The sequence below is a fragment of the Clarias gariepinus genome, chromosome 8 (genome assembly GCF_024256425.1).
Source record: "Clarias gariepinus isolate MV-2021 ecotype Netherlands chromosome 8, CGAR_prim_01v2, whole genome shotgun sequence".
Lineage (NCBI taxonomy): Eukaryota > Metazoa > Chordata > Actinopteri > Siluriformes > Clariidae > Clarias > Clarias gariepinus.
In genome coordinates, this window is record NC_071107.1 from 31397089 (window position 1) to 31421177 (window position 24089).

The 24089-nt window shown below is 38.9% G+C and overlaps 1 protein-coding gene across 1 annotated transcript in view; it reads left to right on the forward strand.

The window, feature by feature from the left end:
- Positions 1–24089, forward strand: part of micu1 (mitochondrial calcium uptake 1) — a 50785-nt gene that overhangs the window by 10450 nt on the left and 16246 nt on the right. The window contains exons 2-5 of the mRNA XM_053501861.1: positions 4189–4353; positions 6209–6392; positions 11459–11621; positions 16870–16913. Of these exons, the coding sequence (XP_053357836.1) occupies positions 4190–4353; positions 6209–6392; positions 11459–11621; positions 16870–16913 (555 nt within the window). The 5' untranslated portion in view covers position 4189. The remainder of the gene's footprint in view (positions 1–4188; positions 4354–6208; positions 6393–11458; positions 11622–16869; positions 16914–24089) is intronic.

Here is a 24089-nt window from a genome sequence, read left to right on the forward strand (position 1 = left end):
TATTGCAGATTTTGACCATAGTAACTCTTACTCTTACTGTGGATTAGATTTATTTCATCGAGTAGTGTGAATGATTGTGTGTATTAATGTGCAAGCAAAAACAAGCACGAGGGCTGTTATATCTTTCTCTCTCAGGACTGAGGCTCGTTTCGTTCGTGCTTTGTGAAATCACCACTCATCAAACACACAATACTGTTGGTGAGAGATTACTTCAAATCCTTTAAATGTAAAATTTAAAGGATGAAAGAAGAAATATTTTTGATAAAAAAATAATAAAATAAAAAACTATATATATTGCCAAAAGGATTTACTCGCCTGCCTTCACATGCATATAATCTTAACCAACAGGGTTTAATATGATGATGAGTTCAGACACTGATGTGGGACAAGCAGGCCTGTCTCGCAGTCTCCGCTCTAATTCATCCCAAAGGTGTTCTATTAGGTTGAGGTCATGACTCAAGTTCTTTTTTGCCAAACTCTCTCATCCATGTCTTTATGGACCTTGCTTTGTGCACTGGTACGCAGTCATGTTGGAGCTGGTCTGGGGTTGGTTTTTTAATAGTTGGGCCTAGTCCCTTAGTTTCAGTAAAAGCAACTCCTTATGCTTCGGCATACCAAGACATTTTGGACAATTTCACGCTGCCAATTTTTTGTGGGAACAGTTTGGGGATGGTCCCTTCCTGTTCCAACTTGACTGCCACTTATACACACGCCTAAACCTTGTGAAATGCCTTCTTAGCTGAGTTGAAGCTGTTATATCTGCAAAGGGTGGGCTGACATCATATTAAACCTTTAAACCTTGTGGATTTAGAACTGGGTGTTACTCAAGTTCACAGTAGGCATGTGAAGGCAGGCGAGCGAATACTTTTGACAGTATAGTGTATTTATTAAGGTTGTGTTATTTATTTATTTTTTTCCTGAATGCGGAATTCAGTTGCGAGAACACGTGCGTTTCCTGCTGAGGAAAAACCCACTCAAGTGGATTATCAAATTATGCTGTGCAGTTGTAAACTATACAGTATTTATTATGTGCTTCAGCCTTTTAACGTCAAAAAGTTCATTAGCTGGACAAAAATAAGCTTTAAACAGTGATGCTGTTCTCTTCTCAGTGCACTGGCTTTAGAAAGGACATCTATTTCAGTGGAGCTGCTTACGACGCTTCAGTGAGCTTTCACTCTTCTTAAAGCTTTACGTTTAAAAAAAAAAGCACGAATCTGGACGTGAGACAAAACAGTGCATTACATTTCTTTTTTATTGAACAATTGTCATACATGAACATATCAAAAACAATTAATTAAATGTTTTATTATTACTAATATAAATCGAATTAAAAAGAAAAAATAAAAACTCCCCACCAACCATAACATGCACCAAAACCTACACACATACATACCCTAGCATTTCAGCTCACACGAATCTGTGTAAATTAGATTTGGTCATACATACACGGCGATGCATGACCCAGGTTAGATAATTATTCAGCAGTACCTGTAAATTTTCTAAATAAGAAATAAATGGTTGCCATTTGTGAAAAAAACATTAGTAGAACCTCTCAGTGTATATTTGATCTTTTCTAGCTTAGGAAAAAAAAAATCTTTAGTCTTCAATCTTAAATCTTTAATCCACTGAGAGATTGAGGGACAATTAACGGATTCCAATGTAAAAGTATTGTACGTCTGGCCAAGAAAGATGAGAAGGCGATATCATCTTTATGTGCAGAACTTAATGGAACTGAATCATCTGTAATGCCAAATATAGCAGTTAATGGACCTGGCTTCAATGTACCTCAAGTATAGTGGACATGAGATTTAAAAAAAAAAACCTGTCCAAAAGTTGTGCTAAAACAAACTAAAACAAAAGTCGCTCTCACAGTAATTGTGGCTACGACTCTGAGTAAGCCCAATGTAAAAGGAAAAAAACAACAACAAAAGAAAACAACAAGGCTCCCACAGATTAAATAGAACAAAAATAATGCGCAAATGGAAGTAACTTACGTCTTCTCGTCCCCAGCCTACAAGAATGTATAGATAAATGATTACCATCTTGAAAGAAGCAGAAGAAAAAAGAGAAGAGAGAAAAACAACAGCAACCAAAAAAAGAAAACCCTAGAGGTGAATACTCCTAGGATCACCCTCATACATCGACCAAACATGCATAATGATACATCTTTGGCATAAGTTAAATATTTGGTTTCCAAGACGACCTAGGAGCTGGAGTGCAATATATCTAGACAAAGACACAAACTTTGCTAAATAAGAAGCTTGCATAGACAGAGGTAGCATCAGAAAATATAAACAGATCGCACATTTTGCTTTTAAAAAAAGGAGAAAGAAAAGAAAACCCCTATTCATCAATAAAACAGAATTAAAAATACATATATTAAATATATCAAAACAGTGCATTTAATGATGTACGAGACTCGTATAAGGTTATGCTGTAAATCGCTTCACAGTACGGTGCCTTTTTAAACGGTAGGCGCAGTACAAGCTCCTGCATACTTTGTGAAAGAAGAACCTGCCAAAAACCTCTCATCCTCCAGAGAACATCTCGGTAATCCTCCGCAGTCACAGGCGGCAGCTCGCTCCAATTAACGCTGGGTCCCTTCTGCTGAATCAGGCGCTGGGATTGGTGCCGAGGCAATCAGTAAAAGGGTATCGACAGGTTGGCGTTTCCAGACCCCCCCTTTAATTACAGATCGACATGCTGTGACACAGCGCTGGCTTCGGTGACTCTGCAAATGAAATTTAAAGATTAGTGATCATAGTCAAGGAACACTGATCGTCTCTTTTTTAATATTTTTTTTTATTGTCATGTTTGGAAATGATTATCTAGGATATTACTTAAAATCAATGAGTCTCAGTGATTGAAGAATAAACTGTTTCCCTGAATGAAATCAAGTGCTAAAGTGGAGCTATTGTGTGAATAATTTATATATATATATAAATAATTTATATATATATATATTCTGTAAGGAAGTCTAATTGACCTGCTTCCCAGCGCAAACACTCGTCTGCTTCTTGTAGGTATGCATAAACATGAATTTATCTATAATCTATACCAGATAATTTAGCATGACCTTTTCTTAAACAAGGGTTTGTGTAAAGTGCATGCTTTGGAACGTGATTCAATGACAAAGAGTAAAGCAGTGCTCTACTGTATGCAAACTTGTGCATTTATTATCAAACCATTACATTTAGTTTACGTTTTTCAATAACGGTCATTAGCGTGTACAGTAAAAGACGTATTGCACTCTGGTTCCATTACGATTTTCTTCCTTGTGTGTTTTCAGGGAGTTTTTCTTTGCTGCTGTTCTTACTAGTGTTGATAAAATGCTAGTACAGGTAGTTCCTGACTTACAAACGAGTTCCGTTCCGGGAGCACGTACGTAAGTCTGATTTGTTCTTAAGTCCGACAGAGCGAGTCTTACACGCCTATAACACAAATGTACAATGTAAAGCAAACCAATCCACTTGACTAAATGTCTCTTCCCTTTCCACACAAAAACCGTAACCGGGCTTAAGAAAATGAATCTTAGATATGTAAGAGTGTTGTCTCTGCGTCTTTAAATCGTGAGAGGAATCCTAGACGCCATTTTATCTCAGAGCTGTTCTCCATCATATTATTCACCATCAGGACAGCTTTACAGGACAGACATTTTCTATCATCGTGACTCTATCACAGACTGATACAGTATATTGAAACCGGTGAGGCCGACCTCCCGCGCGCGCACACACACATACAATATACCGTATACAATGAATCCTTTTGACTTTATACATTTTATACTTTCACTTACAAGCTGAAGATATTGAATATGATTGTACATAAAAGTAATCAATCCTTAATGTTATCATCATCATTATCATCATACAGTGATATTAATGTTCAGGACATGGTATCTATGTTTTTTTTTTATTTAGGAATTAGTTTTTAAAATAATACCAATGCTGTTGTCACCTAGCGTCATCACCTTCGGAAAATCAGACCTAAGCAGATGCAATGTGACAAACTCAAAACCTGCAGACTTGGACTGTAGCTGCAGTTGGCATGCTGTGAAATTTCTTTCTATTACTCTGCTAATCTGGACATTTCTCTCACTGCCTGTGTGTGTGTGTGTGTGTGTGTGTGTGTGTGTGTGTGTGTGTGTGTGTGTGTGTGTGTGTGTGTGTGTGTGTGTGTGTTTGACAGCATGTACCGCGTGCGGGCGTTGACGGCAGTCTCAGTTGGGATGCTGCAGTGTTCACGCCGCATGCACAGCGGCAGCACGCGCTCTTCTCAGCATCGCAGATTGCTGCTGGCCGCTCTGGCAGGAGTGACTGGCATCTCAGCAACTACGGGACTCCTCTGGACCAAGTAACAACACATTATCACTCTTCACTCCGACCCTTACCGCTTCACACACATGTATATGATAGAAAGCTCGATGTATTAGATAGAAGAAGAGAAACAGGAAAGAAAAGGTTTTCATATAGGTCACGTCATATATATATATATATATATATATATATATATATATATATATATATATATATATATATATACACACACACACCGTCAGGTTCCCACTGCTGACAGATGTACATGCGGGGACATATTGCCAGCGAACTCATCACTTCATTGAGATTATTTATAAAATAGTGTGGTAAAGAGAGTGAGAGAGAGAGAGAGAGAGAGAAAGAAATGAATGTGCCTAAAGAGTAGCACAGCTCCAGAAGGGAGGCACTCAACTGAGAATAACAGCTGTTTGTGTTTGCTGCCATTTGTCCAGCTGCATTTTAATCAAGTTTATAATATTAGCATCTTCCACTTTATTAAAGATTGGGTGGGTATTAGTGTCCAGTATTATGTCCAATTGTAGTTGGGAAAAAAAATGACACAGTGGCATTAAATTAGAAGTTTGCCACGTTTTTGCTCTGAATCACTTCGCTGTTTGGAACCTCAGTCATATGGCAACACACAGACCAGTCAGATTCGATTTTATTTTGGTCAGTGTCGAAAAGCAGGTTTACATAATCAAAAGAAAATTATGAAAACGTGTATAAAAAGTAAGAGAAAATATGTGTGAATCATAATAATCAGATAGTCCCTGATGAGAAAGCCGAGGAACCAGACTCAACAAAGAACCCGTCCTCATTTGGGTGATAACAGACAGCAGCTATTGTTTTGCAGTCATACTGTGTGTTAGGCAGCTAGAAGGTTAATATAACATTCAATGTCTTTAAGTTAATATGGAGTCCAGTTTGTTACTGGAGGCTCAGGTAAAATGTAGGAAATCCCAGACCAGATGATGAAGTGATGATTCCCGAACGATGCAGCGCCAACTGGGTGACTGCATTTTATAAATGACGTACAGTGCACTATGTAGAACGCTTCATTTACACCAGTATTGTTGTGCACTTAATATGAGGAGGTAAAGCGATTCAATGGTCATCCCTTTTGGATATTCAGGAATCCAAAACAGGCAACACCCAGGGCGTTGTTAACATGTTAATAGTAGTGGAAAAATTCAATGAAGTCTTGACAGGTTGTTTGGGGTTTGAGAGAAATAGCAGTAGTTCTCGACAAGTCTCGACAGTGTGTAGCAAACCGTGTGGTGCCGTAGGTGATCTGTAAATCATGGAAGTTTGTAAAGTTCGGTTTTACGCGGTTCGTTGTGGAGTTCACTGTAAGTAATCAAAAGTACATCAAAACATTTTGTAGGTAGTGCATGGAAGTTTAAAACACTTTAATGGATACTCGTTGAAATATTGGGAAATTCTACATTTCAAGACCTTTTCCAGGACCATTTTACATTTACATTTATTTTTATTTTTGTTTTAATTGTTTTTATTTAATGTCAGTGAAGTTATCATTTATACCTCAATTGGGTAAAGAACCACATTTGGTAATCTTGGTGGGATTTGTACTTTTTTGTACATTTGTATGTTTAAATAAATGTGCCTTTAACCTTATCTAAATATATATTTTTTATATTCTTAGTCATACCTCCATCATTTTATTTCCTGATAGTGAACTGCAACCAGCTGTTCATTATGAACCAGGACTGGAATCATGAAGCTTAATCCATAGGCCATGCAGCATCAGGATGTCTAGTGTTTTGGCAGCTCTCCTTTCTGTCTCTCTCTTTTTTTTTCCTTTTTGTTTTGTAAATTGAGCATCGTTATTTCAAGTCTGTTCCCGTTGTCAAGATTTGTGTCCTGATTGGCAGGGCGTATGCCGAGCCAGCCTCGTCTGTCAAGCTCGAGGAGGAGCTGCGTGAGATGGGAGCGGGGAAAGACATGGACGCAGACAGCGCGGTGGAGTCCGCAGGCAGCAGTGATGAGGAAGCCGAGGATGGTGAGAGCTCGGAGGGCAAAAAGAAGAAGCAGAGGGTTGGCTTCCGTGACCGTAAGGTAATCATTGACTTGACCTGTATGTGACCTCTTCATCTTCTCCTCCTAAGGGCAGTCTATATTTGTAACCCTAATGTGATTAAACCTTGCAGTCTAAGTGTAAGGCTAATATTGAACTTGATTAGAAGGTAGTTGCCTGGTTACTTGATTTAAACTGTAGAATTTAAATTATTAAAGGACTAGAATAGCATACATATTAAAATACTGAAACATTAAAGAAACACCTGTACTGTTTCAGTCACAATAAATTTCAATAAAAAAAAGCCTTATACATGATGTTTGAATGGTTCATCTGCAGTCTGAGAATATGTCTTGTGGCAAAGTCTAATCTATTTTGCAAGCATGGTTAAATTTACATCAGTACAGTGTGTGTTTTTTTTTTTTCCTCTCATTTTCCTTTCCCTTCCATGTTTCTCTGTTTCAGTAAAAGAGCAAAATCTCTTCAAAGCAGAGTGTTGAACTGTCTGCCTACTAATGATGGCTGTTATATCACACAGCATTGTACTGGATTATTGTTTTTATTGTCTATGGGTTTCAAAGTATTGCTTAATTGACCATCTTTTCTATAATCATATTTTATTAAACATCTGCACGTATCAGGGAGTCGTTAACATTCAGTGTGAAAACAGATTTAAATGTCTAATCAGCTACAGATGAAAAAAATAGTGTTTTAAAGGTAAGTGTCAGATTTGGTCCCTTAAACAGAGAGGAAGGGGTTGGGATAATACTTAGCAAAATGGCCAAACAAATAATAAATATGATAAAGAAAAAGATGATTTTTGGTTCCCAGTTTGTTTTCCAATCAGACAGGATTGGAACCTGATGTGGTCTTCTGCAGTTGTACAGTAGCTTACTACGTACAGTATATGAAGAGTATATATTTGCCTTCTCCTGAGCTTGAACCACTTATGCCATTGACCCGCGGTGAGACGTGTTAGGCACTGTGATTTAATCTTTTATTTTATTTTGAATTTTGCCTAGTAGACCCCATTTAATTCAAGCTCTTGCCATGTATCTGGTTTGATAAATGTTTGAAAGAGCAGGGGTGCAGCTGTTCCTGACATAAAAAATGGGCTGGCCTGTGTGAGGTGAGTATAACACATGCACTTTAAACAAACTGGAACAGCTAAAACAAGGGAACAATATAAAATGGCATACATTAATCTGAATGAATTAGCATGTTTAAATCATATTTTAAGACTAGGAGCCAGCAAAAGGAGAAAATTTAATCTTAAATTGTAAGATAAATACAGTAAATATCTCTGCAGAAGTAGATCTGTAAATATGTGTCAATTTATAATTCATGGTAAACAGTTTGGAGGCTGTGCTGGCAGTCGTTCCCACAAACAGACACATATTTACAAACGTGCTGCTGCGTGAAGCTCCAGCAGGAAGTCGAATTGGTTAGACGTATTGACTTGAGCACTCGGTCTATTGACTGTTGAGTTCAGGATTATAACGCTGTACTCCATCATCCTTTCTCATCTGCTTAAAATGATTACGAGTCCCGGGGTAAAACGATTGGAGAGGATCTGGGTATAGATGATGAGGTGTGCATTGTTCGCCATTCACAATACATCGTACAGCTTGCTCAGATTCGCCTGTAGGCTTGTGCACGCCAATCGTCCATTCAGAGATAGCCTCTATTGGCAGGAATTAAGGTCACGCTGTGTAATCTGAATTTCGTTAATAAGCTGTTGGCCCCAGATTTACAAGCTTCAAAGTGACATCTATAATTTAGAGCTGAATAAATGCAATCTAGGATACAGCTGTCTTAATACAAGCATGAGGAAAGAGTAATTACTTTTCTCGCTTGCTCTCTCAAGTGCAAAGTTTACAGATGCTAAAACCAGTAGACTTGACACATTCTGTAGGACAACATACACACTTAGGTTCTCTCCTGTTTATATATCTGGTATATAAACTCAATATGCTATTTTAATATAAGCATCACTTTGGCAACACAATGCATAGACCCAGTCAGATCTTTGTGACTTTAACCATGGCATGGTTGTTGATTCCGGATTCTGAGTATTTCAGAAACAGTTTTACTCAGAGTGGTGTTAAAAAAAATGTTTAAAAACCATCCAGTGAGCAAAAATGCTTTTTGGTATGATAGGTCTGTGGAGAATGGCCAGACTTGTTCAAGGTGGCAGGAAGGCTATGATAACTCGTATGACAACTCTTTACATCCGTGGTGAGCAGAAAAGCATTTCAGAATGCCCAAGATCCCCTTTTCCCTTTTTACTTTATCGAGGACTAAGTGCACTTTGAATCATGGACAGCCACACTGCTGCCAACACACACATCAGTATCAGTACTATTTTATTTCATGCTTTATGTTTCAGTCATACTGCTCCGGTCACACCCACACAACATATTCTTACACATTTATACCTTAGAATTCCTTTTTTTTTCCAGTCTGTAAATCCTGTCTAATTTATACAATTCTATTTGAATTCTATTTTATTTTGTAACTTTAGCAAATATTTTTAGCCTAATTTAAAAAGTATATCAATATTTTTATTTAATAATGTTTTATTCTACTTTTAGTATAATTGTACTCTCTAGTGCAATTTTTCGTCATTGTTGTAAATTCTTTCTACTTTATTTACTTTTGTTTCTCTTTATATCGTTTAATTCGTCTGCCTTTTAGGTCAAGGCAGCTGTATAAGCGTTTCACTGCACATCATACTGTGTATGTTTGTGTATGTGATGATAAACAACATCAATTTGAAAGATTTCAAAGACACAGTAGTAATCTAAGACTACAGTAACAAGTGGTGCAGTCTAAAACGTATCGGAGCTGGAGATTTAATACAGTCGACCCCTGCAAAGTCGCGGTTCAGAGTTTGCGGCCTCAGTCGCTTACGCAATTCTTTTAGAACCTAACTAATAATGATTCGCGGGAACCACAAATATCCTCTACAATTTTTCATGGCTCTTTAATGCTAAACTTAATAAAAACAATATAATTTACTAATTTTGTAACATAAATAACAGCTACATTTCCATATTTATTTCCATATTTATTTCCGTATATTTGTTTAGTACTGTAGACAGAACACAAAGCAACCGTAAAGGAAAACAATGCGGCTTGGGATGGTGAATTATTCCTGTATTTACCCCACAGTACTTATACCAAAGAAAATGACCGAGCATACCAAAGAAAACAAGCTTGCATGAATTACAGTACATATAGGGGCAACATCATTATTTTACTGTACATTTTAGCACTGTGAGGAACATAGCAGTACAGTACTGTATAGTACACGCATTTACCTTTATATTTTTTTATTAAAAATTTTTTTAAGGGTAATTGAGCTTTGAGTTTGAAATTGAAATGAATGTTAGGGTTTAGGGACATATTTAGGGTTTAAACTGTTTAGGCATTTTCTTTTTTTACCACATCCAAAATTCATGGTTTTTTACAGCTTGTGTGTGCTCCAGGAACGTGACCCCCGCCAATTTCGGGGGTCGACTGTGATTAGTACTAGCCTGTTTAAGACTATTGATTGAAATATGCATTCACACTCCCTGTTGTCAAAATAGACAAATATAGCATTTTTTTCACTTTTGTTAGACCAGTTATGTTTTATTGTGGATAACATGACTAGTTGACTAGTTGACTATTTTAAATTATTGGTCAACTAGTAAAACTCACGCACCCTGCTCCATTATCACGTCATACCATAGATGGAAACTGTGGACTTTAAACACATAAAAAAAAAGATTTTTCCAAACTGGCTGTTTTTTTTTTGTTTGTTTGTTTGTTTGTTTGTTTAACAGAGGTGAAATTTCACAAACACATCCTTTTGTCCTGTGTTGTATGACATTATTTGATACCAAAATATTACTAGTGGTGTTTTGAGTCTTCTTGACAATATTTTCAGGGCAAAAGAAACGACAAGGAATTGCTCATCTTTCTGCAAGCCAGAGGGGCTTTTTATTAAGGGATTATTAATATACTTTGCAAGTTGAATATATAAATACTTCTAGTCAGAGAATCTAATTCCCAGTAGCAGATGTGACATTAAAGAAGTGACTAATTCACCCGAAATTAAAACTTTGACTAAAGCACAATCCAGACTTTGGGTTATTCTGTTTTAAAGTAGAAAAGCTTCACGCTTCATATATGTGCATTTGTATGTGTATGTGTGTGCATGTCCCTATGTTGTTGTTTTTTTGTGTGTTTTCGGGCCTTTTTTTGCGCCATCAGCATGCTCTAGTAGCAGATGGCACCTGTGCCATGATGGCAGCCTGTCAGAGTGTGTTCCAGTACCTTTTTTCCCTGTAGATCAAAACAGTGACAGATACACACACACACACACACACACACTGTTCTGATCCCACTTCCTGGCTGGCACATCTGTCTCCTGTGTGTGAGCCAAAGTATATTATGTACAAAGTAATTTATGCATACTTTTTTATTAGTTTTTAATTGCTTCATTTATTCTTATTTTTTTACATTATATACGTTTACAGCAGGTAAACCTTTCTTTTCTCACTGTGCCTTTTGATGTACAGTTAAACCTTGGATTGTGAGCATAATTCATTCAGGATGAGTGCTTGTAAACCAAAGCACTCGTATATCAAGGTGAATTTCCCCATAAGACCTAATGATTTACACACCCGCTAAACAGTAATTTTTCTTTTTGTCTGACTTTACCAAGAAACCTGTGTGATGACACTTGCTTTTGCTTCTATTTCCGGATTTTCCATAAATATGACATTACATTGTTGTTAAACAGATTCCACTCTCACACTGCTACATCCTTTTTAACTTTTTTATTTATGACTACTAAAGAACTGTCACTACACTTGGACACAATAAAAAAATGCTTTACACACGTGGTCATAATGTTATGGTAAACAGTACACTTCTCGCTTGCTTTGTTCTGGAGTTCAACCCCGAAAGCTGTGTTATACATCAGCACATCATCATCGCTCTTGTTTAACTTTAACTTTTTTTAATGTGTTCCTGTAGAATATTGCTCTGTTTTGCGTACCCATGATACAGATGTAATGTTCTTGTGTAACCTTCTCCAACATCCCTCCTTGTCCAGGTGATGGAGTACGAGAACCGCATCCGAGCCTACTCCACCCCCGACAAGATCTTCCGCTACTTCGCCACGCTGAAGATCATCAGCGAGCAAGGAGACGCCGAGGTGTACATGACGCCGCAGGACTTCATCCGCTCCATCACGCCTAACGAGAAGCAGCCAGAAAGTGAGTATCTCTAGGAGTTGCTGTATCTACGAGTAGTTATAAACGCGACAAGCTTATAAATACAACTTCGCACATGATTAACGTCCTTCTCTTTGGCACTTTGCCCCAATGACTGTAACCCTAGGAAGAGCAGATGTCTTCTTACTAGCAGTACATGGGATCATCAGGTCTAGGGTTTCCTCATGTGTCTGATAAATGTAGGCAGAGGCAACTTGACCAGACCTGTGTAAAACCCTGAGACTGACGGGTAACAGCTGCATACCGGAGAGTACTTATGTCTCAGTCAGGTGATCCCTTAGATGGGGTGACTGGCCGACACGCTGACCCGGGTTGTTCGAGCATACTGTATAAAAGAGACTCGCTGTTAGTCAGTGGGTAAATAAATTAGCAGCTCTAAATGAGTAAAGCTCTCAGGTGCTGAGAAAGCTGATGACAGAGATTTGATATCCAGCCTGCAGTGACTGGCATGCACAAGAGAATCATTCTGTGAATTCACATGGCTGAGGTTTATTAATTTATTTATTTAAAAAAAAACTATAATAAAATTCTTGATTCGTTAAGGCAACGCACACACGATGACCGAATTGTAGACGAGTCCATTCGGCCGATTTGGCACAGTGTCAAGATCTGTAAATATCATCTTTCTCTTTTGCTCAAATTAAATAATGCTGGAATCCATTGGTCTGCGTGTGAGAGTCAGGATTTAGCACCAGCTGTCAGTGAGGGTGGCAAAAAGGCAGACAGAGAGAGAGAGAGAGAGAGAGTGTGAATGTGAAATGCATGAGCGCTTCTTTCTTTTTTGCACCTCCCAGCTCAGTGAAATTACCCAACGCCGCCTTACTGTCGTTATTAGACTTTACAGCCTCACCATGGAACATAGTGAAAACCTTCCACCCCCCAGACACAAGCCTCTGCATTGACCCAGACATCGAATATGATCAAATAAACTGTAAAGTTTTTTGCGTTTCAAGGTTTTTGAAGGACGGTCCACAGGGCAGGCAATCAAAAAAGGAAAAAAAAGCCCCTCGTTTTTTATGATGACTGCTCATTTCTGAGTCGTGCGCGGGTTGGCACAGACGAGTAGTATTGCTTTTAATTCATTGATCCTCTGATGGCTTGCCGCTATCAAAGTTCGCCTGCCATCGAGTTTTTTGCCCGCAGTCTGTGCTCTTTAATTAAAAGTGGGCCAAGGAGACTTTGTCATCTGCAGCATGCCACTGATATCAGGCGCTCGCATGCTAGTGCTGACACGGTACTACAAGTGTGTCCCACACTTATCGTATCATTTAACCTAAATACCATTTATACGTGTTGTCTTCTTCGCAGTTCCTTTTTTGAGAGCTGAGGTGAGCTTTAATTTACAGAAGAGAAAAATTAATATTCACAGTCATGATCGTTACAGTATTGGATTTTAATGGGAAATGTAATAAAAAGTGATGGGTTATAAATCAATCAAGAATTATGTCCAGGCAGAGACGTGATTAAAAAAAAAAATAATAATAATTTATCTCCCCCATTGTGCGGTCATGTGACTCTCGAACAATGATGGAGTCGCTTAAGGCAGGCAGTCAGTCACACGTTAATTAGGAATACACCTGTCGAGAGCAAGGGCACTTTTTCGAGGACACACACACACACACACACACTTTCGACAATAGTCTTGCATCTCTTCACTGTCAAAAATCAAATTGCCCTAACAACCAACGATCCGAAGACATAGAAATCAGAAGGCGAATACATATCGTGTTCTCGCATCTGATTGATCAGAGGCTGTGTTTTCTCTAGAACAGCGGCTCTGACAGTCATTTCAGCCAGAGTTCGAATCACAGGATTTCTATTATCACTTTATCGTTTCCATAGTAACAGCTTGTTCACCAGATAGACGCCTAATGAATGATATTTAATGTGTAGACATTGCTGAGGTGAAGCGTTCTCTCTAAAAGATTTATGTAAGGAGTCTCTGGTGTCAGCATTTTTTAACAGCCAGGAAGTTTCCTCCATGGGTGAGTTTTTAGGATTTGGGACTCTACTTGTTCGTAATTTATGCTAGTGAGCTAGAAAGTTCATTACATAAAGAGAAAATTACAGGTATATCCTTGTAAGGCAACATCTTACCCTTTTTTTTTTAGCATCACTTTTTTTATTGTTGTTTTGTTCAACTTTAGATTAATGGACAGGTATTTGCTTCATTTAAAAAAAGAGAGAAAAAAAGAAAGACTAATGGGGAACATGAACATGTAATCTGTTATTCATTGGACTGCCAGAAACGCTGCTCCATAATTCATCATCTTTTGTGCAGCAGAATTACATTGATCTCTTCAGTTTTGGCTCTTCAGCATTGGCCTCCATTTCTCTCCCAAACCCTCATGCTTGCTTGGCTTCCCAAGTACCATCTGTGTCCTGACCTGTTATATCAATCATCTGCTGCAGAATAAAGAGCACCTTGAAGGAGAAAGAAGGAGGAATACGTTTCACACTAAAGAGTGAAATCAGGGGTTTACTGTATGCCTGTGTGTAGGGGGGTTTATGAGAAGGACGTGTTTTTGGTTTCTTATTCAGTACTGTGTTTACGAGTAACGGCTATGTGGATAAATTAATCAGAGGTACAGGATGTGTTTTCAGTAATCTGATTAAGATCCTTTATTCACTTTCAAAAGACACAGTGGCATTCATTTCTCTCCATGATCTTGTATTGATGATGGGCGAGTTGGACAAAAGGGGGTTACAGTCTGGACTCTGTCTTGGTCCAGGCAAGCCATGCTCTCTGAAGCACCGTTTCATAATCTGAATACTGGAAACGTCATCTAGGAATACGCCTGTGTCATCAGGGATGTAAAAAACAATCCATTGATGGAAAAACCCAGTCGTCAGCTGAGCCCATTTTATTGCCAGATAACATTGCTAAACCTCGACTGACCAACTGGATCAACCCCAGATCATAAACCTGTCCACACAGGCTTGTACAGTAGACACTAGGCACGATGGAGCATCACTTCATCCACCACTTTTTTTTTTTATGCAGATGTGCTCATCACCCTAAAACAGGGTAAATCTGGACTTTTCAGGCCTTTTGTTAAATGCTCTACAGTCCATTCTTTATGCTCCCTAGCAAATTTTAGACTCACTGATAAATGGTTTTCTTAAGCGTACGCACCTGTTTAGTCCCAATCCCTTTTATTCACTTTACATTGTGTTTGTAGAAATGTTCTTACTTTCACTATTAAACATAGATGTGAGTTTTAGTGTTTTGATTTCACTAACGCTCATTCACAATGTTTTTTTTTTTTTTTTACCTCCAAAATGGTGCCTTACCATTATCTTTCCAGGTCTTACAGTTCTCAACCTAATTTTAGTAGTTTTGCAATCTCCTTAGTTTTCTTTGCTTGATACAGGCCAATAAGTTCTGAAGCGTCTTTGTCATGAGGTGCATGGGGGGTTTGTGTATGTAAGCCAGACCCACTGAGGTAGAATAACCCATGTCGTGTTCTACAATAACTTAAATTACACTTATATTATATTAAATAATAACCTTTATTTAGAGGTAAAATACTTCCAACAGGATACAGTTATTATTATGAGAATATTAACGAAGCAAAGCCAATTCTAATTATGCAAGGTGTGAAAATTATGTTCACACCTTGGCTTTGCACTATTTACCACACTTAATATCACAGTGCATACAAAATGCAGAGGATAAGAACTTATACTGTGTACATAGTACGCGCCAAAATATACAGTACGGCAATAAAAAAGATAAATAGTTTTACCTTGTTGTCACCTGTGGGTTTATTTCTTCTGAAAGAAACTATCATACACACCGCGGTATCCGTAATGGACATGTTCAAAATGTTTGTGTGCCGCCTCCTCGGTTTAGACGCTGTTCATATTGTTCACGCAAATTCTCAAACTTATCAGCAAACGAAAGAGACGTAATGTTGACACATACGAAATTTTCTTAACGATAGACATAACTGTGTTACTTGGTGCCGTCTTATTAAATCTCTCTCGAAATCGTTCTGCCAACATTTTCAAACTCCGTCACCATTCACAACCGGAAATGAGCGGAAATAATACTGCACTATCTATACTTTTTTTTTTCTCCATTGAGAGACCCAGTTCCAACAGAAACTACACAATACAGCTTCCTTTTCCACTACCGGGAACACGCGCAGCTGGACCTACGCCATGTCGACAAAAGCACATGCACGTTCGTGATGCTCAACTTTCATTACTGAATATTTTGACGCATATTGTGATTCAACGCAAAATGCTAAAAAAATGAGAGTTCATTTATTTAAAAGCATAAGAGAATGGAAATTCCATATAAATCTATAAATGTACTTAAATAATCTATGGTACTTTTTCTCATGTTTTGCATGTGACGTCACAACATCTGTTTGCCATAGTCCACTTCTGGATAGCAAATTACGTTATGTTACGTTATCTGATGCCAGTGCCAAAAACCCACATTCAAAACCGGTCACAGTAGTGTTTTTGTCAAGAAAACATATAACGCTATGCCATCTTAAACACTACTTTGTCTCCTTTTTGCCTCCTAATTGCTTTTAAGTTCTTCTGTATTGCCTCTGAACCGCCCGTGTTGTCTTCTATGCCTAACCAGCTTTTAACACAAGACTAAATCCTGAATTCCTCTCTAACCCCTGATCAAGGACACTACTTGGTGTGTTGAACAAGGGATTGTAAACCCTACACAGTGCACTAGCTTTCCATTTGGGATTCACCCTGAGCGGGTAGTTAGTTAGCTATTAATTAGAAAGCGTGAAATGTCAGTATTAATTAACGTTACCTGCACATCATTTCTACCAAGCATAAAGCACAGCATATCATTTAATTTGCACCACCAAATCATATATTTGTACACCCTCTGAAACTTGGTTATATTAATATAATATCCTTATAACTTTTATCTATTTATTTTTCTTTTGAATAAGTCCACCACTACATACTGCACATGAAAATAAGCTGCAGAGCGGAAGCTATCGATTAATAGGTTCGGAAATATTTCTGTTTTTAAGCTGCAAAATACACCTCGAATTCATTTATCAACAAAAATACACAGTAGCATAATGTTCTTTGACGCTGCGTCTGCCATCCACTGTTTTGAATGATGTCATAGTAGTCAGGTGTCTGTAAAAGGTCAATAGATTGTGTGCTATTGGTAGTACGTGTAATTTGGACTCCCTAACATTTGTCTTCCTTTCTGTCTTTTTCACTTTCTGTGTCTTAGGCCTGGGACTGGATCAGTTCGTGGTGAAGCGCTATGATGGAAAGGTAAGCTGCGAGTACTGTGCGTGTGTGTGGGCGAGTGGGTGGAAGCAGAGAGGTTATCTGGCTATTGTTCAGCCCAGCGGGATGTTTCTAGAGAGCGTGTGTTTCAAAAGCCTCTTCTCATAAAGCCATTATTCTCTCTCTCTTTCTCTCTCTCTCTCTCTCTTCAGAACGACCAAGGCCTTGGATCTTTCATGATGTCTTACTCTTGCTTTCTCTCTGCCTTGGTCATTGAATCATGGAAAATGGCTGTTTTGTGTGTGTGAGAGAGAGAGTGTACCTAAAGTTAATTGTATGATCTTTCTAAGAAATTCGGACAGGTTTTAGACAGAATAAGTGTTTTCTTCTCTGTCTCTTTGTCTTTTTTATTTGTAACAGCTAAAGCACTGCTGCTGATGCGTGGCAGTGTTGAGCCAGACACATTGACGTTTAGATTAAGGATATAGGTTAATTCTTTACACCGTTCTGTTGTTTAAATCTCAATCTCTCTTGTTTTGAGATGACTATTAACGGGTGACCGAGACACATCCAGCGTCTGTCACAGACTTTAAGCAATTTCAAAAATGATTTGGATTCGACTCTACATAACACATTACTTTAAGAGTGAGCTTTGTGAGTTCCTGCAGAAAACTCCAAATCCAAGTCTTTTGGTCTTTAAACAGCGTCAAGCCCGCGCAAATGAAGAGAAACGCGAGGCTTAGCCTTGCTGCTCTTCCTCTCTCCAGCCATTAGTGTCATTATCCGTGGGAGGCATCCAGTGAAGTCACAAGTGCAAATGGAGAGGCTCTTTATGGGCTGAACCTTGGACTACGCACTCGTCTTTGGCCCGAGCCGGGCTTGTCTCATCCACCCACCCGCTGATTAGCCACACTTGAGAGATATGATAAAAACCGTAAATCAGAACTGTGAAATCGTAATGCTGAAGTTCTGAAGAATCTGAAGAATGTGAACAACATTTTATAGCTTTTTAATATTTTGTAGATGTCATTGGTGCATTTTTTTTTCAACAAACACTTGAGCTTGCTTGATGAAAGCAGAGCGTGTTATGATATTTTAAGTAATGCTTATTTTTCATTTTGCTGTTAGTGCAGCGAGTCTTTACCAGCTCAGCATCAGCTCACATCTGTTTAAACTGATCTCACTCTTTTCTGTCCTTTTATTCTTTCTTTTTTTTATATTTCTTATTTCGCTTCGGCTTTTACATTATTAAAAACCGTAACAGAGTTGCACACATTTGAGTAAACCTCTCGTCTTCCAGTTGTTCACCCATTATTTCAGGATTATATTTTATGGTTTATATGTATGTGTGTGTGTGTCTCCCAGGTACTTTGTAAGCAGTATTATTTATTATATATATTTATATAGATTTATTCAGTACTAGTCTTTTGCTTGTTTAATGAAATGATCTGTAGAACCTACACGTCTCTCCTGAAGGTTTTGTCAGATGCATAACTTTCACAAGTGCCTTGCATACACATGCTGTACTGTATCTGTGCCTTTTTGCCACCGGTAATTTAATGTCTGCTGGTTTTTCCTCTTCATTAGGTAAAGGTCTAAGGAGGATGCCCTAAAGCTTTTTTTTATTATTATTTATTTTTTTATATATAAAAGAAACGACTTGTGACGAGGTCGTGCAGCCAAACACAGGAACGTTTTCTCTCTCTCTCTCTCTCTCTTTCTAATGTTCTTACTTTTTATCCTCCTTTTTCCATTTCCTTTTTGCTGAGTCTCAGCTTTGCACTTTATGGCGCAAGAATACAAATGACTCCGGTCTTCTGCTTTTTTCTTCAATTAGCTTAAGTACAACACCAAGTACATGAGGAATACACAGTAAGGGGCTTGTCTGATGGCATAGACACAAATCTCTCTCTCTCTCTCTCTCTCTTTCTTTCTCTCTCTTTCACTCTCACACACACAAAATTCAATGTCCCTGAGGAGCAGATCAGCTGGGATTTAAGACCCGCCCCTCCAGCTCAGCCAAATATCTGCATCCTCAAGGGTTAGTTATTTTCCTCACAAAATTTCCCTCCACAGAGTTTTTGCACTGCACATCATTCTCTTTCTCTTTTCTCGTTCCTGTTCCTTGCCCTTTCCAGTTCTTTTTTGGCTGTATGGAGATGGTGCTCATCATTTTTGTTATACATTTTTTCATCCAAAACCTTTTGTCTCTTCTTCAATTCAATCCACCTTCTCCCTGTTCCTCCTCTCGTCTCGCTTATTGTGTAACCCATCTTGTCTCCGTATAATAGGACACGGTAATGGATTTGGCCCGACTGTAAAGAGTTTGTCGCAGTCTAATGGGCCCTGTGTTATGGATGCACAACAGTTTTGTCTTAACCTTTTTGTATTTTTCCTTAACAGCGCTTTACAGCTCCGCGAGCGCTGCGCTCGGCTGCCTTTTAACACCGAATTACAGCATTTGTTCAGGCACACGTTAGGTGTGTGGAGTGCTCATCAGGGGGGAAAAGTGCTTTCTGCTGCCTCAACTGTATATCTGTACTAAAATAACAAAAAATAAATAAATAAAATCTTAGCATTTTATGCCCAAGTGCTGTAACATATACTCGAATTGTCTTGTCTGTGCTGGATAAATATTGTGCTCTTACAACAGTCTTCCACCTTCTTCTCCACTCATCTAACCAATGAAACCTTCCATTCTCTCTCCTCCCTGTCTCTCCATCCTGTCCCTCCCTCCATTTTGTCCATCCTTACACTCTTTCCCATTCATCCTATATGCCTGTCCGTCTGTGTAGGACTTCTGGCAGGTATGGGGACGATACTAAGCTGCATGAACAAGAGCACGAGCGTGTATACATGTGCTTGTGTGTATATGCAATTGAGAGCCTTTGCACTAAAACAACTCCCTTCTGTCACTCTCTCTTTCTTCGTTCAGAGTTGTCCAAGCTCTCTTTGCCTGAGCAAGCCTTTCACCTAAATCGTAGTCTTCAATTACTTCCATGCAGGAGCGCAGCCAAGCAACGCATTACAGCCATCATTAATAATCTTTGGTTTGAGAATGCATTGGGCAGAAAGTTCGAATTTCGGATTCAGCGGAAAGGAGAAGGGAATAATTACTGACAGCGCATCTTTCTCCTTATGTTAGAGAGACAGCATTACATAGACAGATAGACAGGGCTCAGCTTTCCACAAAAATCATACTAATAGTTTTACTTTTTAAGACTAATAATAATATCAAAACCAAGGACTGATCTTTTATCCAGTGGATCCCTATTGTGGATCCTTCCATAATTTATTTTGATTGTGTAAAGCTGCTTTGCGACAATGACAATTGTTAAAAGTGCTATACTAAATAAATTAATAATAATAATAATAATAATAATAAAATAATAAAATAATTTATAGCACATTGTTTAAAGTAGGACTCGAGGGGCCCCCCTGAGTGGCTCAGTACTTGTCCTATAAGCCGGGTATCGCTAGTTCGATTCCCAGGTGATGCTGTAGACATAGAAAAATTGACTCGGATTGTTCTTCTGAAAACCAACACAAATCCCACACAAAGTGTAAACAGTAGTGTGAAACTAAGAAAACGCAAAAACAGAGCAAAAACATTTTCATGCCGAGCTTTCTCAGGCAAATCATTTGTCTTTTATTTTATTGACGGGTGCACCCTTTTTACACAGTGTTACTAATATCTGATATTAATATCTGTTAGTGTATTAGACACTGCTGTCGTCGTTACTGCTTTAGTGGAAGCGGTTCTTGGTAGAGGATTCTGCTTTCAGGCATAGGACAGGTGTACACACACACACACACACACAAAGATAATACAAAGGGAAAGGGGAGCAGTTCTAAGATGTATACAGGTGTTCTGTGAACTCAAACACACACACGCACATTCAAGAGACACAGCTGACGCTCGCATAACTGAGCTCTCCATGGTAGAACAATGCAGCTGACTGTAGCTTTTAAATTATTAACCATGCAAATGCATACATATCTGTGTGTGTGTGTATGTACAGTGCTGTGAAAAAGTTTTTGCCCCTTCCTGATATTTCCCCCCCCCAGATTTGTCAAATCACTTTAATCGAACATGTTAGACAAAGTAAAGCATGCCAAAGGATTTCAAAAAGCAACACATCGTACTGCAATAAAAAAAAAAAAGAACAGATGAGACACAAAGTACTTGACGTGTAAGCTATTTCTAAGGCTTTGTGACTCGTGACATAATCCACAAATGGAGAAAACTAATGACAGTGGTGAACCTTCTCAGGAATGACTGATCCACCAATATTACTCCAAGAGCACGGAGACTCACACAGGTGCTCAAAAAATAAGCCAGGGCAACATTTAAAGAACTGCAGACCTCACTTGCCTCAGTTCAGTTCCGTGTTCATGGTACAAAAATTGGAAAGAGACTGGGCAAAAATGGCATCATTGGGAGAGGTTTAAGTTGAAAGCCACTGCTGACCAAAGAAGAGCACTGATGCTCATCTCCCATTTGCAAAAAATAAATATATAGATATTTGGATATACTGTATTGAACTTGTTGGAAGGTATGCATCCTGTCTGGCTTAAAACTTCCACATCATTTCCTAAAAATAATATCATACCAACAGTCAAACATGGTGGTGTTGGTGTGATGGACTGGGAGAATGTCCACCGACCATCAGTTTGTGATATTAAGCTCAAGTGCTCTTGGGTTATGCAGCAGAACAATGATCCGAAACACACCAGCAAGTCCACCTCTGAATGGCTCACAAAAATAAAAAATTAAAAAATGAAGGTTTTGGAGTGGCCTAGTCAAAGTCTGGCCTTAAACAGGCCATTCATGCTCAAAAATCCTCCAATGTGGCTAATTTGAAACAATTCTGCAAAGAAGAGTGGTCCAAAATTCCTCCACTGCGATGAGAAAGGTGGGCATTAATTTTTTCACATGACGCCAGGCAGATTTGAGTGTTTTTTTTTTCTTTTAATAAATAAAACCATTTAAAAAAAGGCAACTTAGGTTATCTATGTAATATAAAAAATTAGCTTGATGATTTGATTAATTTAAGTGTGACAAATATTTGAAAATATGAAAATATATACACACAAAAACACACAGACAGAGTAAAGGTCTATGCGCATGCATAAATAATTCAGAAATGGATCTGCTCGAGTTTTCTAAACATTATACGCGTGCAGGCTTCCCTTAGGCTGGAGCAATACTACACCTGATCTCGGACAACTCTGAGCTGCCCCCCCCCTCTCTCTCTTTCTCTCCCTCTTTAAATTCAAGGTCTTTGACAGTTTCAACACTCTCTCTCTTTCTCTCTCTCTCTCTTTCTGTTTGCGTGTGCATGCCCTGCTGAATGTGTCTGCAGGACTGACAGTGTGATCTGGGAGTGGGTAGTAGAGTTGCCTGTTGTGCCCCCTCTCTGCGTTCTGTGGCACCACAGTTTGCCCTGACCTCAGGAAGCTCGCTCTTTCCTTCCATGTATGAAACTAAAACCCACGAGCCCACATCCTTTAAATGTGGTTAAAGTGTCATTTTTTGTGACAAAGTAATGCGCGGCACTCCCCGTCATCCTCGTGGTCACAGGGCACTGTGATGTCACATCCTCTGCCTAGCGTCAGGTGACCTAGGTAGATGGGCAGGTGGGGGGGGCGTAGGGGTGGTGCAGTGGCGAGCCTGTGGCATGCTAATAGAGCTGCTGCCAGTGGAAAATGGTGTGATGGCTTGTGGCTGAGTTTGTGGACCTTATTTTGGGCTTTTAGTCTGAGCAGGACCCCTTCGATGACAGTTGGGGGTGTCTCTCACACACACACACACATACACGCACGCAAACACACATTCGCATGCTGGTCTTAATATTCATATGAGGTCACAACTGCCAGGTTTGTTTTCATTTTTTTGGAAATATGGTTCCCACATTGACATAAAAACATGTCCACACACACACACGCACACACATTCCCCACTCTGACTGTAAGTTAATGGTAATGGATGTCTTTGACGACCTAATATCACAAACACAATTGAACACCTGTTTTGAGATCTATTCTGACACACACACACACACACACACACACACATACAGAAGGGTTCTTCAGAAATACCATTTGCAATTCATTTGTTCCCAAATGACATTAAGATGAAGGATGAAATGAGTTTTGTGAAAGTGAGCTCTGTGTGTGTGTGTGTGTGTGTGTGTGTGTGTGTGTGTGTGACCTTGATAGTAAAAGAGGGCTTTTTCCAAAGTCCCTGATGGATGATGTGAGATATTGATTGGTGTTTTCCACTGTCCACGCCTTCCATGCCTTCCCAGGATTCCTTTTTTTTTATATACCTTCTTGCTTTTAGTGTGTGTCTTTGTTTATTTATACATACAAATGAAGGCATTATCATAAAACAGGTTCATAGTGCATTTCCACTTGAATAACGTGAAAGGTAAGGATAAACAGGGAAAAGTCCCTGTGAGGAAAGAAGCTCGAGAAGATCCAAATTTCAAATGAGACTCATCTTTTACTTTTTTTTATCAGCTCCAGTCTCTTAAGCCATAGTGTAAGTACACTGGTTGTTTTTTATTCAGCAGTATCCACATGAGCAATGCGAACCACAAAGAGAATGAAATGAAAGAGAGGCAGGAATCCCCCTCCAGAATCCCCTCAGTCCAGCGCACGCTGCTCTTTTACTTCGCATCCTTTTTAACACAACACTTTCTTCACCAGAGCTTAGCTTCAGAGCGCTGACCTTTTCGTAGCATAAACCCTGCTTTTGGAGGACCTTATTTACAGCTTGGTTTGGATTCACAAAATTCCACTGCTGCTGCTCCTGTTAGATACAGTGACCACCTAACCATTTACATCAAGCTAAACGTTTATGAAATGAGATGTGAAATAGTTTGTACTCTGGAATGTACAGCACCGTCATAGACAGTGATTGCGTGCAGATCGACAGAGACATGGTGTAGCTACTTACAGTAAACATCATTTTGCTCTTGTTTTTACTGACAGTAAAAAAAAATGTGCCACGAGTAATTGTTACAACAGTACAAGTATATTTTTATCCTTTCTCATTTTATAGTCTCAATGTTGTCTAACACATTCTGTCCCCATACAGTACCATCGTACTGTACATCGTACAGCGATGTCTCTGTACTGTCAGAGCTCTTTCTCAGTGCTGTCTTTGTAATGCCTCAGCTTTATCTCAGGACACAGATTATGGACAGTATGGAG